General features: G+C 41.7%; 1 protein-coding gene across 4 annotated transcripts in view; it reads left to right on the top strand.

The window, feature by feature from the left end:
• The window catches only part of TTBK2 (tau tubulin kinase 2), a 166,627-nt gene that overhangs the window by 71,102 nt on the left and 72,022 nt on the right, over window positions 1-23,503 (top strand). For all 4 annotated transcript variants that reach the window (XM_078448548.2, XM_078448546.2, XM_078448549.2 and 1 more), the window contains 2 exons: window positions 2,730-2,870; window positions 4,349-4,453. In XM_078448548.2, coding sequence (XP_078304674.1) covers window positions 2,730-2,870; window positions 4,349-4,453 — 246 coding nt within the window. The remainder of the gene's footprint in view (window positions 1-2,729; window positions 2,871-4,348; window positions 4,454-23,503) is intronic.

Genomic DNA, 23,503 nt, shown 5'->3' on the forward strand with positions numbered 1-23,503 from the left:
TTGTTTTTTAGTGCTGCATACCGGTCAATAAGATGAATTTCCCACAGTGTATTAAACCTTTCATTTATTGATAAACATATAGATTATTTTCAGTTTTTCTCTATAACATAATAACCGGGGTGCCTGGGTGGCTTAGTTGGTTAAGTGCCTGACTCTTGATTCAACTCAGGTCATGATCTCATGGTGGGTGAGATCCAGCCCTATGTCTGGCTCTGCACTGACACCATGGAGCCTGTTTGGGATTCCCTCTTTGCCTCTCTCTCTGCCCCTCCCCTGCTCTTGCCAGTGCGTGCTCGCTCTCTCTGTCAAAACAAATAAACTTAAAAAAAACAAACAAACAGGTAATAACCAGTTTTAGTTTATACTCTGAAGTATAATTTGGTAGATAAAACCTGCGTATATACCATGTTAATAACTTTCCTCCATACTCTTGCTAGCCTTATGTTTTAGTTTTTTTGATTTTGTTAATTGATATTTTAGGTTTGTATGTATGTATGTATGTATGTATTTATTTATTTATTTATTTATTTATTGTTTATTTTTGAGACAGAGGGCAGACAAGCATGCACAAGCAGGAGAGGGGCAGAGAGAGGGGGACAGAGAATCTGAAGCAGGCTCTGCACTGACAGCCAAGAGCCCGATGTGGAGCTCGAACCAGGAGATCATGACCTAACCTGAAGTCACATGCTCAACTGACTGAGCCACCCACGTGCCCCTTAGATTTACATTTTAAAAGATTTGAAATGTTAGAATCATTGCTAATACCATAAACTGAATTAATTTATTTTCTTTCAAAAGCTTTTATAACTGTACAAGTTGTTTACAAATGAAGTTCCAATATTTCTTAGGTATATTTTTGGAGATCAAAATACTGATTTTTGAGAAAATATTGTTGGAGTGCTAATAAAATTTATTAGGTATTCTCATGGATTGTAAAACTCATTGTTCTAGATTGTCACTTATTTTACATTTGCTGAGATGTAGAGAACAATAAATTCACCTAACATTTAAAAAATAATAGGGGCGCCTGGGTGGCTCAGTCGGTTAAGCGTCCGACTTCGGCTCAGGTCACGATCTCACTGTCCGTGAGTTCGAGCCCCGCGTCGGGCTCTGGGCTGACAGCTCAGAGCCTGGAGCCTGTTTCAGATTCTGTGTCTCCCTCTCTCTCTGGCCCTTCCCCGTTCATGCTCTGTCTCTCTCTGTCTCAAAAATAAATAAACGTTTAAAAAAAAAAAATAATAATAATAATAAAGATAACTACCAATTTATGTTATGAGAAAACTGCATTTTTAAAGAAGATATGAAGTATGAAAGACTCCTGACTTTCCTGTAATTTTTCAATTCTTTTATTACTTAAGTGCTATTTAGTATTTTTTTTTTTATTAAAAAAAATTTTTTTATTAGGTAAACTCTATCCCCAGTGTGGGTCTTGAACTCATGACTCTGAGATCAAGAGTCGCATGTTCTGACTGAGCCAGCCAGGCACTCCTACTATTTTATTTTAAATGGTACTCAAGTAATTTAAGAATTTATTACTTTTTCAAAAGTGAATCAACTGTCTTTAGATGAAGTGATGGTATTAGTGGTATTAATCCCAAGCATATACTACAAAGTTTTGAGAATAGAGAGATTGGGATGTTTAAATTCCCTCGTGATGAAGGAGCCAGTTTCCATTCTTTGGGTGGTAGAACTATAGCAACTGTAGCCCTACTCTTCTCATCAAATTACTGGTTTGTTACCTAGGCAACAGAGAACTTTGTGGGTGGAGCAGTACTATGAAGTGAAAAAAAAAAAACCCACAACTTTGAATTCAAACAGGTTTAGATTTGAAAAACAACTTTATCTTAATAGGTTAACATTGTTTAAACTTTCTGAGCCTCATTTTCTTCACCTGTTACACCTATTTTAGGTGGCTGTAAAATGCAATCAGGAATGTAACACATCTGGCACAGGCTAGATACATTCACTGCTTTTATTTATTGCTATAAATTATTGAGTGTTTGCTTCATGTTATTTTTGTTCATAATAACAGTAATTAGCATTTACTGAGTACCTACTGTGTGCCAGGCAGTATTCTAAACACTTTACATGTATCTTGTTTAATTCTCTTCATTTTATAAGGAAACCGTGACACAGAAAAATCAAGTAGTTTGTATAGGAATATGTTTGTATAGGAATATGTAATGAAGAATTACTGTTCTGGTACATGTATTTTGTATATTTAGACTACATTTTGTTATGGCATGAAAGACAAGTGGAAACACAACGATGACTCAAAGACACAGTATGTTCAAAAACTTCTGGTTATTCTTAAATTTGTCTGAAACATTCATGTATTTTAATGGAATCTCTTCTCTTTTTTTATTTTTAAAAATTTTTTAAATTTACATCCAAGTTAATTAGCATATAGTGCAACAATGATTTCAGGAGTAGATTCCTTAATGCCTCTTACCTGTTTAGCCCACCCCCCCCAAAACCCCTCCAGTAACCCTCTGTTTGTTCTCCATATTTAAGAGTCTCTTATGTTTTGTCCCCCTCCCTGTTTTTATATTATTTTTGCTTCCCTTCCCTTGTGTTCATTAGAATCTCTTCTTTTGAATGAGAGGGTCGCGATTTGGGTAAAATCCTTGCTCTTTCTGTCAAAACATTTTTAATAGTAAATGAATAACTCCCCAGTCTTCTCTTACAACATAGTACCATATTTGACATTGTTGATTTGGTTTTCACAGGGTCGGAATCTGGCAGATCTACGCCGTAGCCAGTCCCGGGGCACATTCACCATTAGCACTACTCTTAGGCTGGGGAGACAGATTCTGGAGTCTATTGAGAGCATTCATTCCGTGGGATTCTTGCACCGAGACATCAAACCAGTAAGGGACCTTTTCAAGTCAGAGCATAGACTGAGTTTGCTTTGTACTCTTCATCTGATGATGGGACACAATAAATTATAATTGTAGCTTTCTGTGTTTGCTTTCTGTTATTAAACACAAGGTAATATTTTAATTTCTTTAACTAGAAGCAAAATGTAACTTGCCTCTTAATTTTTTTTTAAAGTTATAATTACACACTACCACTTAAATTCAAGAGCTTTTCTCATACAATGAAAATGTTGCTTGCAGCCAAATTAAAAATTATTAATGCTTGACTATTATTATGTGTGCGGACATTCCTAGTTACTTAACCTTACACCTCAATTGGTAGTTAGTCTTTAGATTTTTTTTTCCTGATACTGTCTAAAAATATATACATATGTTGCTTTTAGATATTGACATTGTGTTCTTTGAACTATTTCTCAAGTGACAAATTGTACTTACAAGAAACCATCAGTTGTGAAGGACCTTATTATTTTTTTTCTGAGTGCTGCAGTGGCAATATATAGTATTTTTTTCAATTCTGTTTTTCTTAGAAATTGTCACTTCCATAACTGAAATATGCTTTTATTTTTCCTTCTTGGTTTTTTTTTTTTTTTTTTTTTATTACTCACAAGGGGAAATGATCCATTTCTGGTATACTGTATTTACTATAAATATACCATGTGTTGGTTAGTGCAGTTGAAAATTACACCCTTCTGTTGCTACATGATTTCTAAAATTAAATGGTTTACATGAAAATGCCAACTAAAATTAACATTAGTAGAGTCAGGCTTAACGTAATGTAGATTTCTTCTCCTCTTATTTCTGTGCGAAGCTAAATGTCACTACTTGAGAATCATGGTGACTGAATGCTCCTTAAATGGAACAGTCTTTTAAAATAAAAGCTAACAATTCTGTAGCAATTTTGCTTTTTCCTTTATAAATTCCCTTTTTGCATACCATCTTTGCAAGTCTGTGCTTATTTAACATTACATTTACTTTTTTAAGGAAAGAATGCAAAGTTTATTTTCCTTAAGTCTGTTTTGAAATGTTTCCTTAAATTGAATTTTAATTTTGTACTTAGTGAAATTCAGCGTTATGATGCTTATAGGAAATTCATTTAAATTCCTCGCCATGTATTAAAATTTGCTCACTCCTGGTTCTTCCCATGTTAAAAAGGAAGAATTGGACTGTCTTTAAAGCACTGACTTAGATTAGAATTTCAAGGAATTTAGAGTTCCACTTAAGTCAGTGTTGTGTTGTATGTAACTTTATACTGTCAGTTAGATTCTTTGTTGCTCAAAGTTACCTGTTCCTGGGCACTCATAAAATCCACAATGAGATTGTGTATTAATATCCAGCAAAAATCATTGATTGGAATAGTATATTTGGGACGTATGTATTATATAGAGGTTAAATTGAAGAGTTAAAGTATAGGAAGGATAAGATGTAAATATAAGTTTTATAAGAATATATTTCCTTCTCTGCTTTTCTAGTCAAACTTCGCCATGGGTCGCTTTCCTAGTACATGTAGGAAATGTTACATGCTTGATTTTGGCTTGGCTCGACAATTTACCAATTCCTGTGGTGACGTCAGACCAGTAAGATTTTTCATTATTATTATTAAATATTTAAGAATTAACCTATTATTTATAGTACCACTTTTTAAAAAAAAAAAATACATACAAATTATATATAGAATGGATGTCATTCAAAAAGTAGTATATAGAATTTATCATTAAATATAGGATAGAGGTAATTAATTTTATTACTGAAAGTTGTGGCTTTAAAAAAAGTACATTAAAAACATTTTAAAAATTAAAAAAAAAAAACTTAAAAAGTACATGAGACACAGGTTTAGAATGGATTTGTAGTAAGAACACATGTTGGCCCTTTAGGATCAGGGGCCTTTTTTGCAATCTGAGGCTCTTTCTATATCCTACAGTTCTTGTTTTTGTTATTGTACATTTCATATCCAGAATTTACATTTGGTTCTTTTAAAAAAAAATTGTCTTTATTGATATTCTCTGTTTGATACGATGTTGTTGTCATACTTTCCTTACTTTGCTTTGGTTCTGTGCACGTATTTATAATGGCTGTTTTAAAATCTTTTAAGTCCAGCATCTACTCACTGTCAGAGGCAGTTTCTATTGCCTGTTTTCCCATGTATGGGTTATACTTTCCTGTTTCTTTGATTTCTTACATTTTTTTTTCTTTGTTGTTGGAAACTGAACATTTTAGATAATATCTTCTAGTAGTTTCAGATACTGGTCCTCCTTTCTAAGGCTTGTTATTGTTATTTTGCTTGTTTATTTGTTGAGTGAATGACTGGATTTGTTTTAGTGAAGGCTGTTCTCCCTGCCGCCACCCCCCAACCCCTTTTTCCCAACACTCAGTATTAAGTCTGTTGTTGTTCTGGGTCATTCTGCCTACTGTCACCCTGGAATGACAGTGGTATTGGTAGGGCTGTCTTCTATACTTTCTGACCACACCCAGTTTTTAAGCTCCACTAATTGCTGGCTGATTGCTCTATTGTTTATAATAGTGCCCTGGGGCATAAATTCCTCCACAAAGGAATCTAATCAAATTGTGGCTCCTAAAATGGAATAGTTTCTGAGGTCAGAATTTGTATTTGTCTGAGCCCAGGAGTCCTCCTCCCAGATGTCTCATTCCCCTGGTTCTTTCTCACTTGGCCAGCCTGTAGCCTAGGCTCTATCTTCATTAGATCCATGAATCTCTTCCCATTTTTCTACACCACAACCTTCAGTATTTTTGAGAAATGTCTTCAGTTTAAACTTCACTGTTGCAAATGAAATAAGTTCCTTTGGGAAGAGGTATTTTTTTCATGCCTTTCTCCTGCCCCTGATATGCCCCGATTCGAGAGACCCCCTGAAAACAAACCACCAGAGTCCAGAGTCAAAGCCAAGCGGCAAGGGTCGTTTATTGCAGGTTCGAACCGGTGCTCCGCGCACTCTTTGCCGGTGACGCAAAAGGCCCCGAGCAAGGATCTTACAGCTTCTTTTATAGACAGGCACAAACAAGTTAGGGATTTTTTTTGAGGTTACAGAGCTGTTATAGGTTGACATTTAAATTTGAACGCTCAGCAGAACTTGATTGGTTCCCGCCTTTATTTCAAACCATTCAGCAGAACTTGATTGGTTCCCGCCTTTATGTCAGACTGCGACCGGGTGGGCCCTGGCTGGTTTCAGAAGGGGGGGGGGGGGCGGGGGGAAGGAAAGATCATTTCTTTGCAGTTGTGAGTACACCTGGTAATTTTTCTCTTAGCCTCTCATTGCCCCCTCTCTTTGGTGCCTTAAGAGCCAATCTTGGATCTTATGTGTCTGACTCAAATGTTTCGGTAATGACGGGTTGGTATTGGGTCCTAAGGACCATCAGTTGGATCGTGTTAACTAGGTCTTTGATAAAGGCAACTAGTTTATTAATAATATAAGGCCCGAGGGTGAGGAGGAGAAGGAGGAGTATAAGGGGCCCCGCTAGAGCAGAAAGCAGGGTGGCTAGCCATGGGGACTGATTGAACCAAGACTCAAACCAGCCTTGTTGTTGTTCTCATTCATGCTTCCGTTTGGCCAGGCCTTCTCTAACTTTAGCCATGGACTCTCGGACTACTCTGGTGTGGTCAGCATAAAAACAACATTCTTCTCTTAAGGCTGCACATAAACCTCCCTGTTGGAGGAAGACTAGATCTAGCCCCCTTCGGTTCTGTAGGACCACTTCAGAAAAGGAGGTCAGAGATTTTTTGAGGTGCGAGATTGAGTCCTCAAGTCTGGCTATATCCTCATCAATGGCTGTCCTTAGGCTATTGAACCCTCGGTGCTGAATGGCTAGTGATGAGATCCCTGTCCCTGCCCCTATGGCACCGAGGCCAAATAAGGTGGCCAAGGTTATGGCCGTAAAGCGTTCCCGTTTTGTTCTTATTGACTCTCTTGCTTCCGTCCCTTCTGTCCACAGATCATATATAACATTTTCTCGGTGTTAAAGAACCCTTGGAAATATTAATATCATGATACAATATTCGGGTGACAAATTAAAAACATCCCTGCTAACACATGGGGTGAGCCCTGTCTTAGAACAAATCCACCAGCTGTCAGGAGCTGGAATCATCCATTTAGATTCACCTATAGGGCGACTAGTCTGGGCACAGAGCTGGATATGGCTAGAGGAGACCTTTCCTATACAAGTCCCACTGCCAGTGACCGCTTGCAGTGTGAGGCTGGGGCCCTTTCGATTCCACTTGCAAGCTGCTGGCGAATCTTCGTCTGACTGTGAAAAAGGGGCAGCTAGTCCTACGGCTTCGTAGAAGGGGGGGTTTATATCATAACATAGCCAGCAGGCCCTTGTTGCCTCAGGGTCCGATCGGTTTAAGGCCTCATACGCTGCTGTTAGCAATTTCCATAGGGAGTCTATACCTTCTGGGATAGACTCGTCTCTTTTTTTCCTTAATTTTTTTAATACCTGATTTGGCCCTACCGGTTGTACATGAGGGGAGACTTTTAATTTTATTTGAATGGCAGTCCCAAAGAGGGGATATTGATATAAGTAGAGTCCCCAAGTGAGTCCTAAGATCCACCGCCTGTCCTTTTTTCCCTCCTCTGTAAATCTCACACGAATAAGGTTACAGTTTTCATCATACCTGGTGCGGCTACATGGTTGGACATAGGACATTTCAATAAATTGGGGTTTTACTTCCCACTTCCATTCCCCATCATTGGAGGTGACACAACTCCAGGCTGTGCAATAGAGGTTTTCAAACCCCCCACATGTGTGCCTCATTGCCCCCGTCCTAAATCCCGGACATGCATAAAATCCATTTCTACTTATTGATACCCTCCTTTGCAGTTGCCTCCATTTACCTCCTTCCATTTCTTTTAATGGACTAATTTTTTCTAAATTAAAATATAAATCTGGCCACCAGGTATTTAATGGGGCAGTTCCTAGGGTTTTGTTGTAGACTTCATGAGTCTCTAAATTAGTAATTTCCCATGTCAAATTATAGGGGTCAGGGGAGTTTGAATTTACAGACAGAATTTGCAGAACAATCAAGAGAAGGGTAAGTACCATAGTTACAGCTCAGTCCGTGGGCGGCGTAGAGTCAATTTCACAGGATTGTCCTTAGTCCGATCAACAGTCCAGGTTGTCTTTGAAGGTCCGATGAGGTCTGAGAACGGGTCCACTGGTTTGGCGTGGGCGAAATGGATCCAGGTGGCGATTCCGTCTACTTTGATGGCAGTAGGCGTTGTCAGGATGACCTGGAAAGGTCCTTTCCACCTGGGCTCCAGAGTTCCCTGTCGATGACGTTTGATGAGGACCCAATCCCCTGGCCGGAATTGTTGTGGAATAGGTGGGGGTCCAGTCTCATAGAGTTCTTTTAATTTGGGCCATACATCTTCATGGACCCTCTGCAAGGCTTGTAGGGAGAACAAGAATTCAAGACTATTATCGTTCTCTGCTTTGATAAGGTTATCTTTTAGGTTAGGGATGATGGGGGGTGGTCTACCATGTATTATTTCATAGGGTGTGAGTCCCAGTTTGTATGGGGAATTACGCACCCTGAACAGAGTGTAGGGGAGAAGGACCACCCAATTAGCGCCAGTCACCATGGTCAATTTGGTTAGGGTCTCCTTTAATGTTCTGTTCATTCTCTCTACCTGTCCTGAGCTTTGGGGTCGGTATGCACAATGTAATTTCCAGTCAGCCCCAAGTATGGAAGCCAGTCCCTGACTTACCTTAGAGACGAATGCAGGCCCATTGTCTGACCCTATCATTACTGGAAAACCATACCTGGGCAGGATTTCTTCTAGGATCTTTTTGGCTACAATCTGCGCCGTTTCATTCTTGGTTGGAAAGGCTTCAGTCCATCCTGAAAAGGTATCTACAAAAACTAGCAAATACTTATATATTTTCCTGGTTTTACCTCAGTGAAATCTACTTCCCAATAGGTCCCCGGTCTGCTCCCTCTTTATCTTACCCCTGTTGTCTGAGGATTGCTACTCGCATTGTTGAGTTGGCACACTGTACATTTAGTGACTACTTGATCGACCTTATCAGAGACATTTCTGATTTTTAGTCCAGTCTGTCTCAGTAAGTCCAACATTCGCCGGGAACCTAAGTGGGTGCTGCGATGGATCTGCTCTAGAACTTGCCATCCTAGTTTATCTGGGAGTATAATGCTGCTTTTAGAGTCTCTCCACCAGCCATCTTTGATTCGGGTCATAGGAAGTTTGCTCATCCATTGAATGTCACTTTCTGAATACTCAGGGCTGGGGGGCAATTCCCGGGGTCCGGGGTCTGGCAGCTGTTGGGTCAGCAATTGCACTGGGGGCCGAGCTATGTTTTTTTGCAGTCTGATCGGCCAAATTGTTGCCCCGGGAAATTGGGTCTGTTGTCTTCTGGTGTCCTGGGCAATGTACAATTGCTAGCTTTTTGGGTTCCCATAAGGCTGCTAGCAGGGCTAGAATCTCTTCTTTATTTCTGATGTCTTTCCCTTCAGCTGTGAGGAGCCCCCGTTCTCTGTATATCGCCCCATGTACATGAGCGGTGGCGAAGGCATATCGGCTATCAGTGTACACGGTTAGCTTCCGGTCTCTTCCTAACTTTAGGGCCTGGGTTAAGGCTATTAGCTCAGCCTTCTGGGCTGAGGTTCCGGGAGGTAAAGCTTCTGCCCACACCACCTTGGTCTCTGAAGTCACGGCCGCCCCCGCATACCTTTGTCCTTGGTGAAGGAAGCTGCTTCCGTCGGTAAACCAGATGGCGTCCGCATCCGATAATGGTTGGTCCTGCAAGTCCTCCCGGCCCCCTTTGCCCTGTCGGGGCAGCTCACGCCAAGGCCGAGTCGCGCGCGGGGCTGTGCCCCGGGGATGTGTGCCCTGGCGGCGGCCCATGGGACGCCGCGGCGTTGCCCGCCGCTGCGCGGGCCGCGGCCCCGCCCCCGCTCCCCGCTGGTGTTCCCCTGGTTGGAAATGAATTTGGGCCCCCATTTTGGTAAGCAGATCCCTCCCCAACAGGGGGCAGGGGCTGTCAGGAATGACCAGGAAGGAGTGGGTTACCTTCCCAGTTCCTAAGTCCACAGTCCTCTGAGTTGTCCAGGGGTACTTCTTTATTCCGGTGGCCCCTTGTACCCAGGATGATTTTTCAGGTACTTTTCCATGGGGCTTGACCAGAACTGAGTGCTGTGCCCCGGTATCAACTAGGAACTGGACTGGGGTCCCCTCCACTTGCAACGTTACCCTAGGTTCGGGGAGGGGATCCGAACCCTGTCCTCCCTATTCTGTATCTTGGGTAAACAGTATGGGGGCTATTTTAGGCTGCCACTGCCCTTGGCTGGGGCGGGGTTGTTTCTTCTTGGGGCATTCTCGTATCCAATGGCCTTTCTCTTTACAATAGATGCATTGATCTTTATCTAAGTGCTGCCTGGGAGGGCAGCATTGTTTGAATGCCTTCTGGGGGTGGCTGTTCTTTCTGGACTATAGCGGCCAGGACTTTAGTCATTTTCTCTGTGGCTTTGATCTGTCTCTCTTCTGGGGCGTCCCTGTTGTTATAGACCCATTGTGCTACACGGAGTAGATCCCGGATCTGTTTACCTTCTAAATCCTCTAGCCTTTGGAGTTTCCTTTTAATGTCAGGAGCTGCTTGATTTACAAAGGACATAACGACTGCAGCCTGGTTCTCAGGGACTTCTGGATCCATGGGGGTAAACTGCCTAAAGGCTTCCATTAATCTCTCTAAGTAAGCAGCTGGACTCTCTGCCTTTCCCTGTACGACCGAATTTACCTTAGCCAAATTGGTGGGCTTGCGAGCTGCAGCCCGGAGACCGGCCATTAGAGTCTGGCGATAAAGGAGTAGCCTTCCCCTACCTTCTGCCGTGTTGTAGTCCCATTCATCCTGTGGAGGCCTGGTTAGGGGGAAAGCCGCATTAATGAGGTCAGGGTTAGATGTCGGCCGACCGTCGTCTCCGGGAACCAGCTTTCTTGCTTCTAATTGGATCCTCTCTCGCTCCTCTGTAGTGAACAGGATGCGGAGGAGCTGCTGACAGTTGTCCCAGGTGGGCTGGTGGGTGAACATGACACTGTCTAAAAGAGCTATTAGATCTTTAGGGTTATCAGAGAATCGAGCGTTCTGCGTTTTCCAGTTGTAAAGGTCACTGGTGGAAAAGGGCCAATACTGGAGTTGGGGGTTGCCTGTTTCATCGGGGGGTCCTATTTCCCGCAGGGGTAGGGCCACAGTGGAGTCGGGGAGGCGAGAGTTTGGCTCACACTGGGTGCGCCCGTGGGTTCGACCGGCTGGCCCCTCGTGGTTGGTTACATTTTCAATGGGGCTCGGCGCGACTGCTGCCTCCCGTCCTCCTGGTTCCGGCGCAGCTGCCGCTTCCCGTCCTCCCGGTTCCCCTAGGGGGGCAACTAGCGGGGCGACTGGTGGGGCAGCTGCCGCGGGCAGGGCCTGGGGTACAAGGGGAGGGGGATGATAGGTTGGAGGGTCTAGGGATAGTAGGTCCTGTCTATCGGGCAATATGGGATACAAGGGCGCAGCTGGCGTCCTTGATTTTGGGGGGGACCTGCAGGCCGCATGGCAAGGACCTTACACGTTCTTGAGGATAGGAAGGGGGCTAACCAAGGGGGTGGATTTTCCACTAAATTCCGCCATACAAGAATGTATGGAATCTGATCCGGGTGCCCCTCGCGACCTGGTAGAAAAATCTTTGATTTCACCTTAACAATCATAGGGAGGCAGAAAGTTCCTTCGGCCGGCCATCCAACGCCAAAGGTTGGCCATTCGGAGCGGCAGAGGGTTATTAATTTTCCCCGCCGGATGTCTAAACTCAAATTTTGTCCTCTGGTTCTAACATCCCTGAAGTTAGCAACGAAGAGAGAAAGAGGAGTGCTTTGAGATTGGCCCATCTATATCCTGGAGGTGGAGGAAAGGATTAAAAGGAGAAACAGTAAAGTTATGAGGATTTCTGGCTGGGCCAGGCCAGGTCACCTGTGAAAGAGAAGGAGTTTAACACTTAAAGGTTATAGAATAGAGAACACAACACTTAACACAACACTTAGATCGCTAGCGCGTTTCGCGTGTCTGCCACCCGACCAGAAAAATTCCGATGGGCCCAAAAAGGTGCCCCAGACGGGTGCCAGTGGACGTCTCCTACTGGACCTGACCGACTGCCCTATAGCGCGTCCGCCAGGGCCGTGTCAGTCACTGATACAGATCCCGCGCGGGAGAGCCAGAAACGAACAGAAAAACAGAAACGGACAGAGCCGGCTCACTTACCGATCGGTCTCAGGGACGACCCATTGACTTGGGGTCTGGTGGGTTTTGGGGGTATCCCAGACGAGCCCCCAAATGATATGCCCTGATTCGAGAGACCGCCCGAAAACAAACCACCAGAGTCCAGAGTCAAAGCCAAGTGGCAAGGGTCGTTTATTGCAGGTTCGAACCCGGTGCTCCGCGCACTCTTTGCCGGTGACGCAAAAGGCCCCGAGCAAGGATCTTACAGCTTCTTTTATAGACAGGCACAAACAAGTTAGGGATTTTTTTGAGGTTACAGAGCTGTTATAGGTTGACATTTAAATTTGAACGCTCAGCAGAACTTGATTGGTTCCCTCCTTTATTTCAAACCATTCAGCAGAACTTGATTGGTTCCCGCCTTTATGTCAGACTGCGACCGGGTGGGCCCTGGCTGGTTTCAGAAGGGGGGGGGGGAAGGAAAGATCATTTCTTTGCAGTTGTGAGTACACCTCGTAATTTTTCTCTTAGCCTCTCACCCCCAGGCAAAATCTCTGAGCCAGGGCTCTAGAGTTGGGGGTGAGGACTATGCTGAGCTTCTGAGTAACATCGTTATTTTTTAGGAGCTGAGCCCTAGGGTTGAGATGGGGGCAGTAGGCTGAGATCTCTGTCTCTCCTGCCATGGAAGCACTGCTTCCTGAGCCAGGAGAGGGCTGTTGGGCCCCCAGTATTCGCAACACATTCCTACCCAAGGTAGAGCCTCCATTCCATGAGTGGAAGCTGGGTGCAAGAAAGGAACTGTACTTCTCTGTCCACACTTAACCTGGATTAGCTTCCTCAGCAACAGACAGCTGGAAGAAGCTGAGAAATGCTGAAGTCCTGCTCCTATGGGAAGAAAGCCCTCTGGCTGGGAACTGAGAAAGGATGGAGTCTGGTGTCCTTGGTTGCAACAGTCTAGAGTGGAACCACCCTCTCTGCTCTGGAAGAGGGGAGGGAAGGAGTGGTTTTGGTGCAAGTACCGTAGACTCTAGCCTTTTTTACTTAATTTTCAGTTTTCTTGAATAGATGTTTCTTCATTCATTATTTGCTCTAAGGACCATTTTCGGAAGATTTAGCTGTTTTTAAAATAATTTTCACCAGTTTTACTGGGAATCAGGTCAGTGTGTTGCAGGATTTTTTATTTACCTCAATACCTGGATTTGTTGTCTCACCACTTTGAAGAATGAAGAGGAGGACACAAAGTGACCAGCAGGCAAAAGGTTATTAGAGTATAAGATTAGAAAGTAAGAGTAGTATGAAAGCTCTCTTTACAGAAAGGGACCATTTGAAAGTGAATGCCAGCCGACTATTGGCAAGGGTCCTTGTTTTATAAGGTTTTGGTTAGCTTTCCCCTTCCCCCTGTTCCCTCTCAGGTCCCACCCTTATTGGCTTGATAGTTCTAGGTGCTGGGTGGTCCATTTCTGATTGTCTCTATTCTATTGTATGAGGGGTGGCTATTGGTCATAGTTAGGTCTTTTGTCAAATTCCTAAGGGAAACCTGGGGGGGGAGTAGATGGTGTCTGTTACACTCTTAAGTGGAACCTTACCGGTGAGGGGGTTTGCTGTGATCAGACACTCCTAGAATTGTTCCAAATATGCATTTTTCCCCACCCAGGGACTTCAGGTCCTAATCTTTCCCTCTTGCCTACTAATCCTATCTTTTCCTATCATAAGTGGAACTCCTTATAATGTCATCCTTACAGTTCAGTTCTTCTAATATCTCCTCTTTACCTTTAGTTTTGTTTTAACATGGTACTGATTGTGATTTTCATTTCTAGCAAATTAGTTGTATACAAGTTGAAATGCTAATTTTGAATACATTTGCTACACTAAGTATATGCTACTAGAATTGTATACATAAATGTAAATTATATTTAAAATATAGGCACATGAGAATTTACCTGCCTAGAAATTATGAAGAATCTTTTTGAGTTTAATGAAGGTCTTGCATTAATAGATAGCAAAGCAGGTAAAGAATTTAGGTTCTTTGTAGCTTACTAGATTTCAATATATTTCTGTAATCCCATTTCTTTTCCAGATGTCTTTTTTTTTTTTTTTTTTAGTTTTTAAACTATTACCAGGTTATTGTTTATTCACACACATAACAGATATTTAATGAGCACATAATGCGTGTGAGGCATGGATCTAGGTGCTGGGACTGTAGTGGTGAACAAGCAGACCAAAATTTGGCTCTTATAGAGGTTATATTTTAGTGGAGAAGACAGATAAACATATACATAATTTTAGGTAGTAGTATATGCTGTAAATAAACACAAAGCAGTATATTGACATAGAGAGTGATGGGCAGTGAGGATAGGAGACTATTTTGGACGTATTAGTTAAAAAAGACTTCTTGGGGCACCTGGGTGGCATAGTCGGTTAAGTGTCAGACTTCCGTTCAGGTCATTATCTCATAGTTCATTGAGTTCGAGCTCCTCTTTGGGCTCTTTGCTGTCAGCGTGGAGCCTGCTTTGGATCCTGCTTTGGATCCTCTGTCCTCCACTCTCTCTGCCCCTCCCCTGTTCACACTTGCACGTGTGCATGTTCTTTCTCTCTCTCTCAAAAATAAACATTAAAAATACATATATATAAAAATATTTTTTAAAAAAAGACTTTTCTGAGGAGGTATTGAGTTTAGAATTGAATGAAGTATGAGAACAATGTGAATTGCCATGTGAATAATCTGGAAAGGGAGTTACAGGCAAAGGGAACAGCAAGTTCAAAAGCCCTGAGGCAGAGTAAGTTTGGTGTGTTCAAGGAAAAGCAGGGAGGCCACTGGAGCTATAGCACAACATAGTGTAGCATGATGAGGGGTTAAGTGGAGAGAGACGAGGTTTAAGAGGTTGGTTGGCCCTGGATTGTGTATGATTTTGCAAAGAGATGGATTTTATTCCAAACACGATAGGAAGCCTTGGGAAAATTTTGAGCAGGGTTATTGCATACTCTGGTACATGATCTGTCAATAAGGTAACTACATAGTGGAATTATATTTAGTGGTAGATTATATTTAAAACATAGCCATAGGAGAATTTCAATGCCTAGAAATTGTAAGGAGACTGTCTTCAGTTTTATCAGTATTCCTGTGTTAATTAGTATGCATGCAGGAAAGAACTTAGGTTCTATACAGTTTATTGATCTTGAATATATTTTTAGAATCCCATCCCTATTCTATTTTTTTAAATTAAAAAATTTTTTTAATGTTTACTTATTTTTGAGAGATAGAGAGATACAGAGTGCGAATGGGGAGGGGCAGAGATAGAGGGGGAGACAGAATCTAAAACAGGCTCCAGGCTCTGAGCTGTCAGCACAGAGCCAGATGCAGGGCTCGAACCCACGAACTGTGAGATGATGACCCAAGCTGACATTGGATGCTTAACCAACTGAGCCACCTAGGCACCCCTAATTTTTTGTTTTTTAAGTAGGCTCCACACCCATGTGGAGCCCTATGCGGGGCTCAAACTCACGACCCCAAGATTGAGACCTGAGTTGAAATCAAGAATCAGATACTTAACCAACTGAGCCACCCAGGCACCCCTCCCATTTCTGTTCTAAATAATCATTTTTCAATTTTTAGAACATGTGTTTTTTGTTTTTTTATAAAGTCACTCTGGCTGTGAAGAAGAGATCAGAAAGTTATAAGTTAGAAGGCTAATGCCATGGTCCACTGATCATTGATGGTGACTGGGACCTAGGGCATTAGGGTGCTATAATGAAAGGGGTGAGAAATGGTCATATTTAGGATATAGGTTTTGTTTTGTTTTGTTTTGTTTTTGAGAGAAAGTGCAAGCAGGGGAGAGGCAGAGAGAGATGGAGAGAGAAAGAGAATCTTAAGCAGGCTCCATGCCCAGCACAGAGCCCAAAGAGGCTCTGTCTCATGTCCCATGTCCATGAGATCATGACCTGACCCAAAATCAAGAGACAGACACACAAATCGAGAGTTGGATATACTCAACTGACTGAGCCATCCAGGTGCCCTTAGGATATATTTTAAAAATGGACTTAACAAAACTTCGTTTTGGATTTGTTGATGTTGGGATGTCAAGGAAAAAGAAGGGTCAAGGTTGATTACTAAATTTAGTCCTGAATGAATGATCATACCAATAACATAATGGGGAAGAAGGATGAAGAGTGGATTTGGTATTCTGTTTTCTAGAAGTTAAGTTTGAGATGCCTCTTGGATTTCAGATGGAAATAACAAGAAGGTGATATGATATAGTAATATATACCTTAAAGGAGAAATCAGGATTGGAGATAATATAAATTTAAGAATCATTTGATTAGGAGTGGGGTTGTAGCTGGGGCTCAGAGTTAAAAGAGCACCTGGCTCTAGGGGTCCCAAACAGGTAAGATTCAGTTACTGGCTGTTGAGAAAAATCCAAAGGCAGAGAGTGGTGGTGAAACAAGAAAGGAATTTATTTCAATAAGGCCAACACCCAGAAGACAATGGACTAAAAAAAAAAAAAAAAAAAAAAAAATCATTTGCTCCCAATATTTAAAAATAAATGGCAGTTTTAAAAAGTGGAATGAGAAGGGAGGGGCCAACATCACGAAGTAGTAGGAGGATCCGAATTTCCCTCTTCTCCCAGACAAAGAAGTGTTGAAGCCAAAGGACTTTGAATCCCAAGAGTCTGGGAGGAAAAGAAACAGTCGTATTCCCAGGAATCCCCTGGAACAACCTGACTGGCCATAGATGCGTGATTGCGAACTGGGAGAGATAAAATGAATGGAGGGCAGGGATCTGCTTCTGCAGAGAGACAAAAGGAAGAGAAAGAGTGGCTAGGGAAGTATAGGACTGTATCTGGACAAGAGAAAAATCTCAGACCAGGACAGAGAAAGATCAAATCTCTAACTGTGGGGCTTGCTCCAGACTGGGGCTGGCTGGCCGGAATGGCGTACCTGAGGAAAGGGGGAGCCAGCCCCGGGCTCAGTGGCTAGGTCAGGGATGCAGTCCACAGTAGGAGAAAGCAATCCCCTCCCTGGAGTGCTGTGGGACAGGACAAAGCCTGCTTGTTCCCGCCAGCCAGGGACCACATATCGGGTGGCGCAGAGAGGCGCTTCCCCTGTACCGGAACCCGGGGAGCAAGAATTTGAATCCCAGCCAAGTGCCAGGCATAGGAGTTGGGGAAGCGAGACAAACTGCTTCATTTACACCCGTGGCACAGTGAGGATGGCCGAAACAGAGTGGTTTAGGACACCGGGTCTGTGGAGGAGAGACTGGGGGGGGGGGGGGTCCCCATTTTTCTCCTTAAACCACCAAGGTGAGGCCTCAGGGATCAGACAGCAGGACCCACAGTGGAGGCGAGACCAGCCTACACCAAACCACGCCCCTCCGTGCCGGGTAACTGCATATCTACTGGGGCAGGGTAGACGCTGAGGAACCAGACAGCCCCTCCTCCAGACCTGCCCTGCTGCATTGCCTGGTTTAATGTACGTAGATACATTGTTCCTTCCTTTTCTCTTTCTTATCTCTTCCCTCTAGTCTGGTTACTCTGGTTGTTGGTTTGTTTCAGCAGACATATTTAACCCATTCTCTTGATACCTGTTCCACACCTCCTTCTTTATTCTCCCTTCTCTGTCTTGAATTAAGCTGTATTGTTTCTCTCTGAACAAATTTACCTTCTTTCATTTTTCCCTGCCTTCTTCTTAATTTTCCTTTCTCTCTCTCTGGATTAAGCCATATAGTTTATCTGTCTGGGTAACTTTCTTTTCTTTTTCTTTTTCCCCACCTCCTTCTTTATTTTCCTTTCTCTCTCTCTGGATTAAGCCATATAGTTTCTCTGGTGAATTTTTATTCTTTCTTCCCTTCCCCCGCCTCCCATCATTTCTTTGTACGGAATAAGGCCTCTTTCATCAGCACTGCCTCCACCCTGTGGTTTACTTGTAGCTGGTGTTTCTGTTTTTTTGTTTGTCTTTTTTTGTTTGTGTGTTTGTGTGTTTTTGTTTTCTGTTTGTCTGTTTGTTTTCCTTTCCAGGGCTACTTCAACAAATCAAAGCACACCTGGTGGAAGGTCCAAAGCATCACCACAAGTAGGGAGACAAAGTAACCCAAGTCACAACAACAGACAGCAAGTAATACTCTCCCAAAAACATCTCCTGAAGGGCCACGCCCTGGACAATGTATGACCCCTCTTTAATATAGTAGTGCTTGCAGGAGCAGGGCACATAACAGCTTTTAAAATACATAAGGGACAGAAAACTAGCCAAAATGGTGAAACAGAAGAATTCTCCTCAAAAGAAATTCCAGGAAGAAATGACAGCTAAAGAATTGATCAAAACAGATATAAACAATATAACTGAACAAGAATTGAGAATAATAGTCATAAGATTAATCTCTGGGCTTGAAAAAGCATATAAGACAGCAGAGAATCTATTGCTGCAGAGATCAAGGAACTAAAAAATAGTAATGATAAATTTAAAAATGCTATAAATGAGGTGCAAATTGAAATAGAGGCGGTCACAATGAGGAGAGAAGAAGCAGAGGGGAGAATAGGTGAATTAGAAGATAAAATTACGGAAAAAGAGGAAGCTGAGAAAAAGAGATAAAAAATTCTAGATCACAAGGGGAGAATTAGAGAACTAAGTGATTCAATGAAACGGAACAATATCCGTATCATAGGAGTTCCAGAAGAAGAACAAGAGAGAAAGGGGCCAAAGGTATACTTGAATAAATCATAGCTGAGAACTTCCCCAGTCTGGGGAAGGAAACAAACACTGAAATCCAGGAGGCACAAAGAACTCCCTTCAGACGTAACTTGAATCGATCTTATGCACAGCATGTCATAGTGAAACTGGCAAAATACAAAGATAAAGAGAGAATTCTGAATGCAGCTAGGGATAAACCAGCCTTAACATACAAGGGTAGACACATAAGGGTAGTAGCAGACCTATCTACTGAAACTTGGCAGGCCCAAAAGGAGTGGCAAGAAATTTTCAATGTGATGAACAGGAAAAATATGCAGCCAAGAATCCTTTATCCAGCAAGCCTGTCATTCAGAATAGAAGGAGAGATAAAGGTTTTCCCATACAAACAAAACTGAAGGAATTCATCAGCAATAAACCAGCCCTACAAGAGATCCTACGGGGGACTCTGTGAGTGAAATGTTGCATGGATCACAAAGGACAAGAGACATCACTACAAGTATGAAACCTATAGATAACACAATGACTTTAAACCCATGTCTTTCAATAATAATACTGAGTGTAAATGGACTAAATGCTCCAATCAAAAGACACAGGGTATCAGAATGGATTTAAAAAAAAAGACCCATCTATTTGCTATCTCCACAAGACCCATTTTAGACCTGAGGACACCTTCAGATTGAAAGTGAGGGGATGGAGAACCATCTATCATGCTACTGGAAGTCAAAACAAAGCTGGCGTAGCCATACTTATTTCAGACAAACTAGACTTTAAGTTAAAGGTTGTAACAAGAGATGAAGAAGGGCATTATATAGTAATCACAGGGCCTATCCATCAGGAAGAGCTAACAATTATAAATGTCTATGCACCAAATTCAGAAGCACCCAAATATATAAAACAATCACAAACATAAGCAATCTTATTGGTAAGAATGTGGTAATTGCAGGGGACTTTAATACTCCACCTACAGCAATGGACAGATCATCTAGACAGAAAATCAATAAAGAAACAATGGCCCTGAATGATATACTGGACTAGATGGTCTTGATAGATATATTTAGAACTTCTCATCATAAAGCAGAATATACATTCTTCTCGAGTGCACATGGAACATTCTCCAAGATAGATCACATACTGGGTCACAAAACAGTCCTCAATAAATATAAAAGAATTGAGACCATACCATGCACACGTTGAGATCACAGTGCTATGAAACTTAAAATCAACCATAAGAAAAAGTTTGGAAAGCCTCCAAATGCATGGAGGTTAAAGAACATCCTACTAAAGAACAAATGGGTCAACCAGGCAGTTAAAGAAGAAATTTAAAAAATATATGGAAACAAATTAAAATGAAAATACAACAATCCAAAGCCTTTGGGATGCAGCAAAGGCAGTCCTAAGAGGAAAATACATTGCAATCCAGGCCTATCTCAAGAAACAAGAAAAATCCAAAATACAAAAATCTAATAGCACACCTAAAGGAACTAGAAGCAGAACAGCAAAGACACCCCAAACCCAGCAGAAGAAGAGAAATAAGAAAGATCAGGGCAGAAATAAACAATATAGAATAAAAAAAACAAACAACAGATCAATGAAACTAAGAGTTGGTTTTTTGAAAAAATAAACAAAATTGATAAACCTCTAGCCAGGCTTCTCGAAAAGAAAAGAGAGAGGACATAAGTAGATAAAATCACGAATGAAAATGGCGTTATTACAACCAATCTCTCAGAAATACAAGCAGTTTATCAGAGAATACTATGAAAAATTATATGCCAACAAACTGGACAACTGGAAGAAATGGACAAATTCCTAAACACCCACACACTACCAAAACTCAAACTGGAAGAAATAGAAAATTTGAACAGACCTATAACTAGTAAAGAAATTGAATCAGTTATCGTAAATCTCCCAACAAATAAGAGCCCTGGACCAGATGGCTTCCCTCAAGAATTCTACCAGACATTTAAAACAGAGTTAATACCTATCCTTCTCAAGCTGTTCCAAAAAATAGAAATGGAAGGAAAACTTCTGGACTCATTCTGTGAAGCCAGCATTACTTTGATTCCCAAGCCAGACAGAGACCCCACAAAAAAGGAGAACTACAGGCCAATATCCCTGATGAACATGGATGCAAAAATTCTCAACAAGGTATCAGCAAATCGAATTCAACAACATATAAAAAGAGTTATTCACCATGATCAAGTGGGATTCATTCCTGGGCTGCAGGGCTGGATCAGTATTCACAAATCAATCAATGTGATACATCACCTTAAGAAAGGGTAAGAACCATGTGATCCTGTCAATAGATGCAGAAAAAGCATTTGACAAAATACAGCATACTTTCTTAATAAAAACCCTCATGAAATTCGGGATAGAAGGAACATACTTAAACATCATAAAAGCCATATATGAAAAGCCCACAGCTAATATCATCCTCAATGGAGAAAAACTGAGAGCTTTTCCCCTGATCAGGAACTCAACAGGGATGTCCACTCTCACTGCTGTTGGTTTTTTTTTTTTTTTTTTTTTGTTTTTTAAAATTTTGTTTTTAAATGTTTATTTTTGAGACAGAGAGAGACAGAGCATGAATGGGGGAGGGGCAGAGAGAGAGGGAGACACAGAATCGGAAGCAGGCTCCAGGCTCTGAACCATCAGCCCAGAGCCCGACGCGGGGCCCGAACTCACAGACTGTGAGATCATGACCTGAGCCGAAGTCGGCCACTCAACCGACTGAGCCACCCAGGCGCCCCACACCGCTGTTGTTTAACATAGTGTTGGAAGTCCTAGCATAGCAGTCAGACAACAAAATGAAATAAAAGGCATCAAAATTGGCAAAGAAGAAGTCAAACTTTCACGTTTTGCAGATGACATGATACTCTACATGGAAAACCTGAAAGACTCCACCAAAAAACTTCTAGAACTGATACATTAATTCAGCAAATTCGCAGGGTACAAAATCAGTGTACAGAAATCAGTTGTGTTTTTATACACCAATAATGAAGCAACAGAAAGAGAAATCAAGAAATCCATCCCATTTACAATTGCACCAAGAACCATAAAATACCTAGGAATAAACCTAACCAAAGACGTAAAACATCTTTGAAACTGCTGAAAACTATAGAAAGCTTATGAAGGAAGTTGAAGAAGACACAAAGAAATGGAAAAGCATTCCATATGCTTGGGAATGCAAGCTGGTGCAGCCACTCTGGAAAACAGTATGGAGGTTCCTCAAAAAACTAAAAATAGAACTACCCTACAACCCAGCAATTGCACTACTAGGCATTTATCCAAGAGATACAGTGTGCTGTTTCAAAGGGACACATGCACCGCCATGTTTATAGCAGCACTACTAACAATAGCCAAATTATGGAAAGAGCCCAGATATCCATCGATGGATGAATGGATAAAGAAGAAGTGGTATATACATACAATGGAGTATTACTCAGCAATCAAAAAGAATGAAATCTTGCCAGTTGCAACTATGTGGATGGAACTGGAGGGTATTACGCTAAGTGAAATCAGTCAGTCAGAGAAAGACAAAAATCATATGTTTTACTCATATGAGGACTTTAAGAGACAAAACAGATGAACATAAGAGAAGGGAAACAAAAATAGTATAAAAACAGGGAGGGGAACAAAACAGAAGAGATTCATAAATATGGAGAACAAACTGAGGGTTATGGGAGGGGTTGTGGGAGGGAGGATGGAGTAAATGAGCAAGGGGCACTAAGGAATCTACTCCTGAAATCATTGTTGCACTATATGCTAATTTGTATGTAAAATTTTAAAAATAAAAAATTAAATTAAAAAAAAATATCCCATATGCTCATGGATTGGAAGAATAAATATTGTTAAAACGGCAATACTACCCAAAGCAATCTATACATTCAGTGTAATCCCAATCAAAATTGCACCCACATTATGCTCAAAGCTAGAACAAAGAATCCTAAAATTTGTTTGGAACCACAAAAGACCCTGAATAGCCAAAGTAATACTGAAGAAGAAAACCAAAGCGGGAGGCATCACAATGCCAGACCTTAGCCTCTAATACAAAGTTGTAATCATCAAGACAATATGGTATTGGCACAAAAACAGACACATAGACCAGTGGAATAGAATAGAGAACGCAGAATTTGACCCACAAGTATATGGCCAACTAATCTTTGGCAAATCAGGAAAGAGTATCCATTGGAGAAAAGACAGTCTCTTTACAAATGGTGCTAGGAGAACTGGACAGCAACATATAGAAGAATGAAACTAGACCACTTTCTTACACTGTATACAAAAATAAACTCAAAATAGATGAAAAACCTAGATCTGAGACAGAAAACCATCAAAACCCTAGAAGAGAAAGCAGGCAACAACTTCTTTGACCTCAGCTGCAGCAATTTCTTACTTGACACATCTCCAAAGGCAAGGGAATTAAAAGCAAAAATGAACTATTGGGACCTCATCAAGATAAAAAGCTCCTGTACTGCAAAGGAAACAGTCAACAAAACTAAAAGGCAACTGATGGATTGGGGAAAGATATTTGCAAATGAAAACTGGATAAAGGGTTAGTATCCAAAATCTCTAAAGAACTCACCAAACTCCACACCCAAAAAACAAATAATCCAGTGAAGAAATGGGCAGAAGACATGAATAGACACCTCTCTAAAGAAGACATCCAGATGGCCAACAGACACATGAAAGGATGCTCAACTTCACTCATCAGGGAAATGCAAATCAAAGGCACA

The sequence above is a fragment of the Panthera onca genome, chromosome B3 (assembly GCF_046562875.1).
Source record: "Panthera onca isolate mPanOnc1 chromosome B3, mPanOnc1 haplotype 2, whole genome shotgun sequence".
In the NCBI taxonomy this organism is placed as follows: Eukaryota; Metazoa; Chordata; class Mammalia; order Carnivora; family Felidae; genus Panthera; species Panthera onca.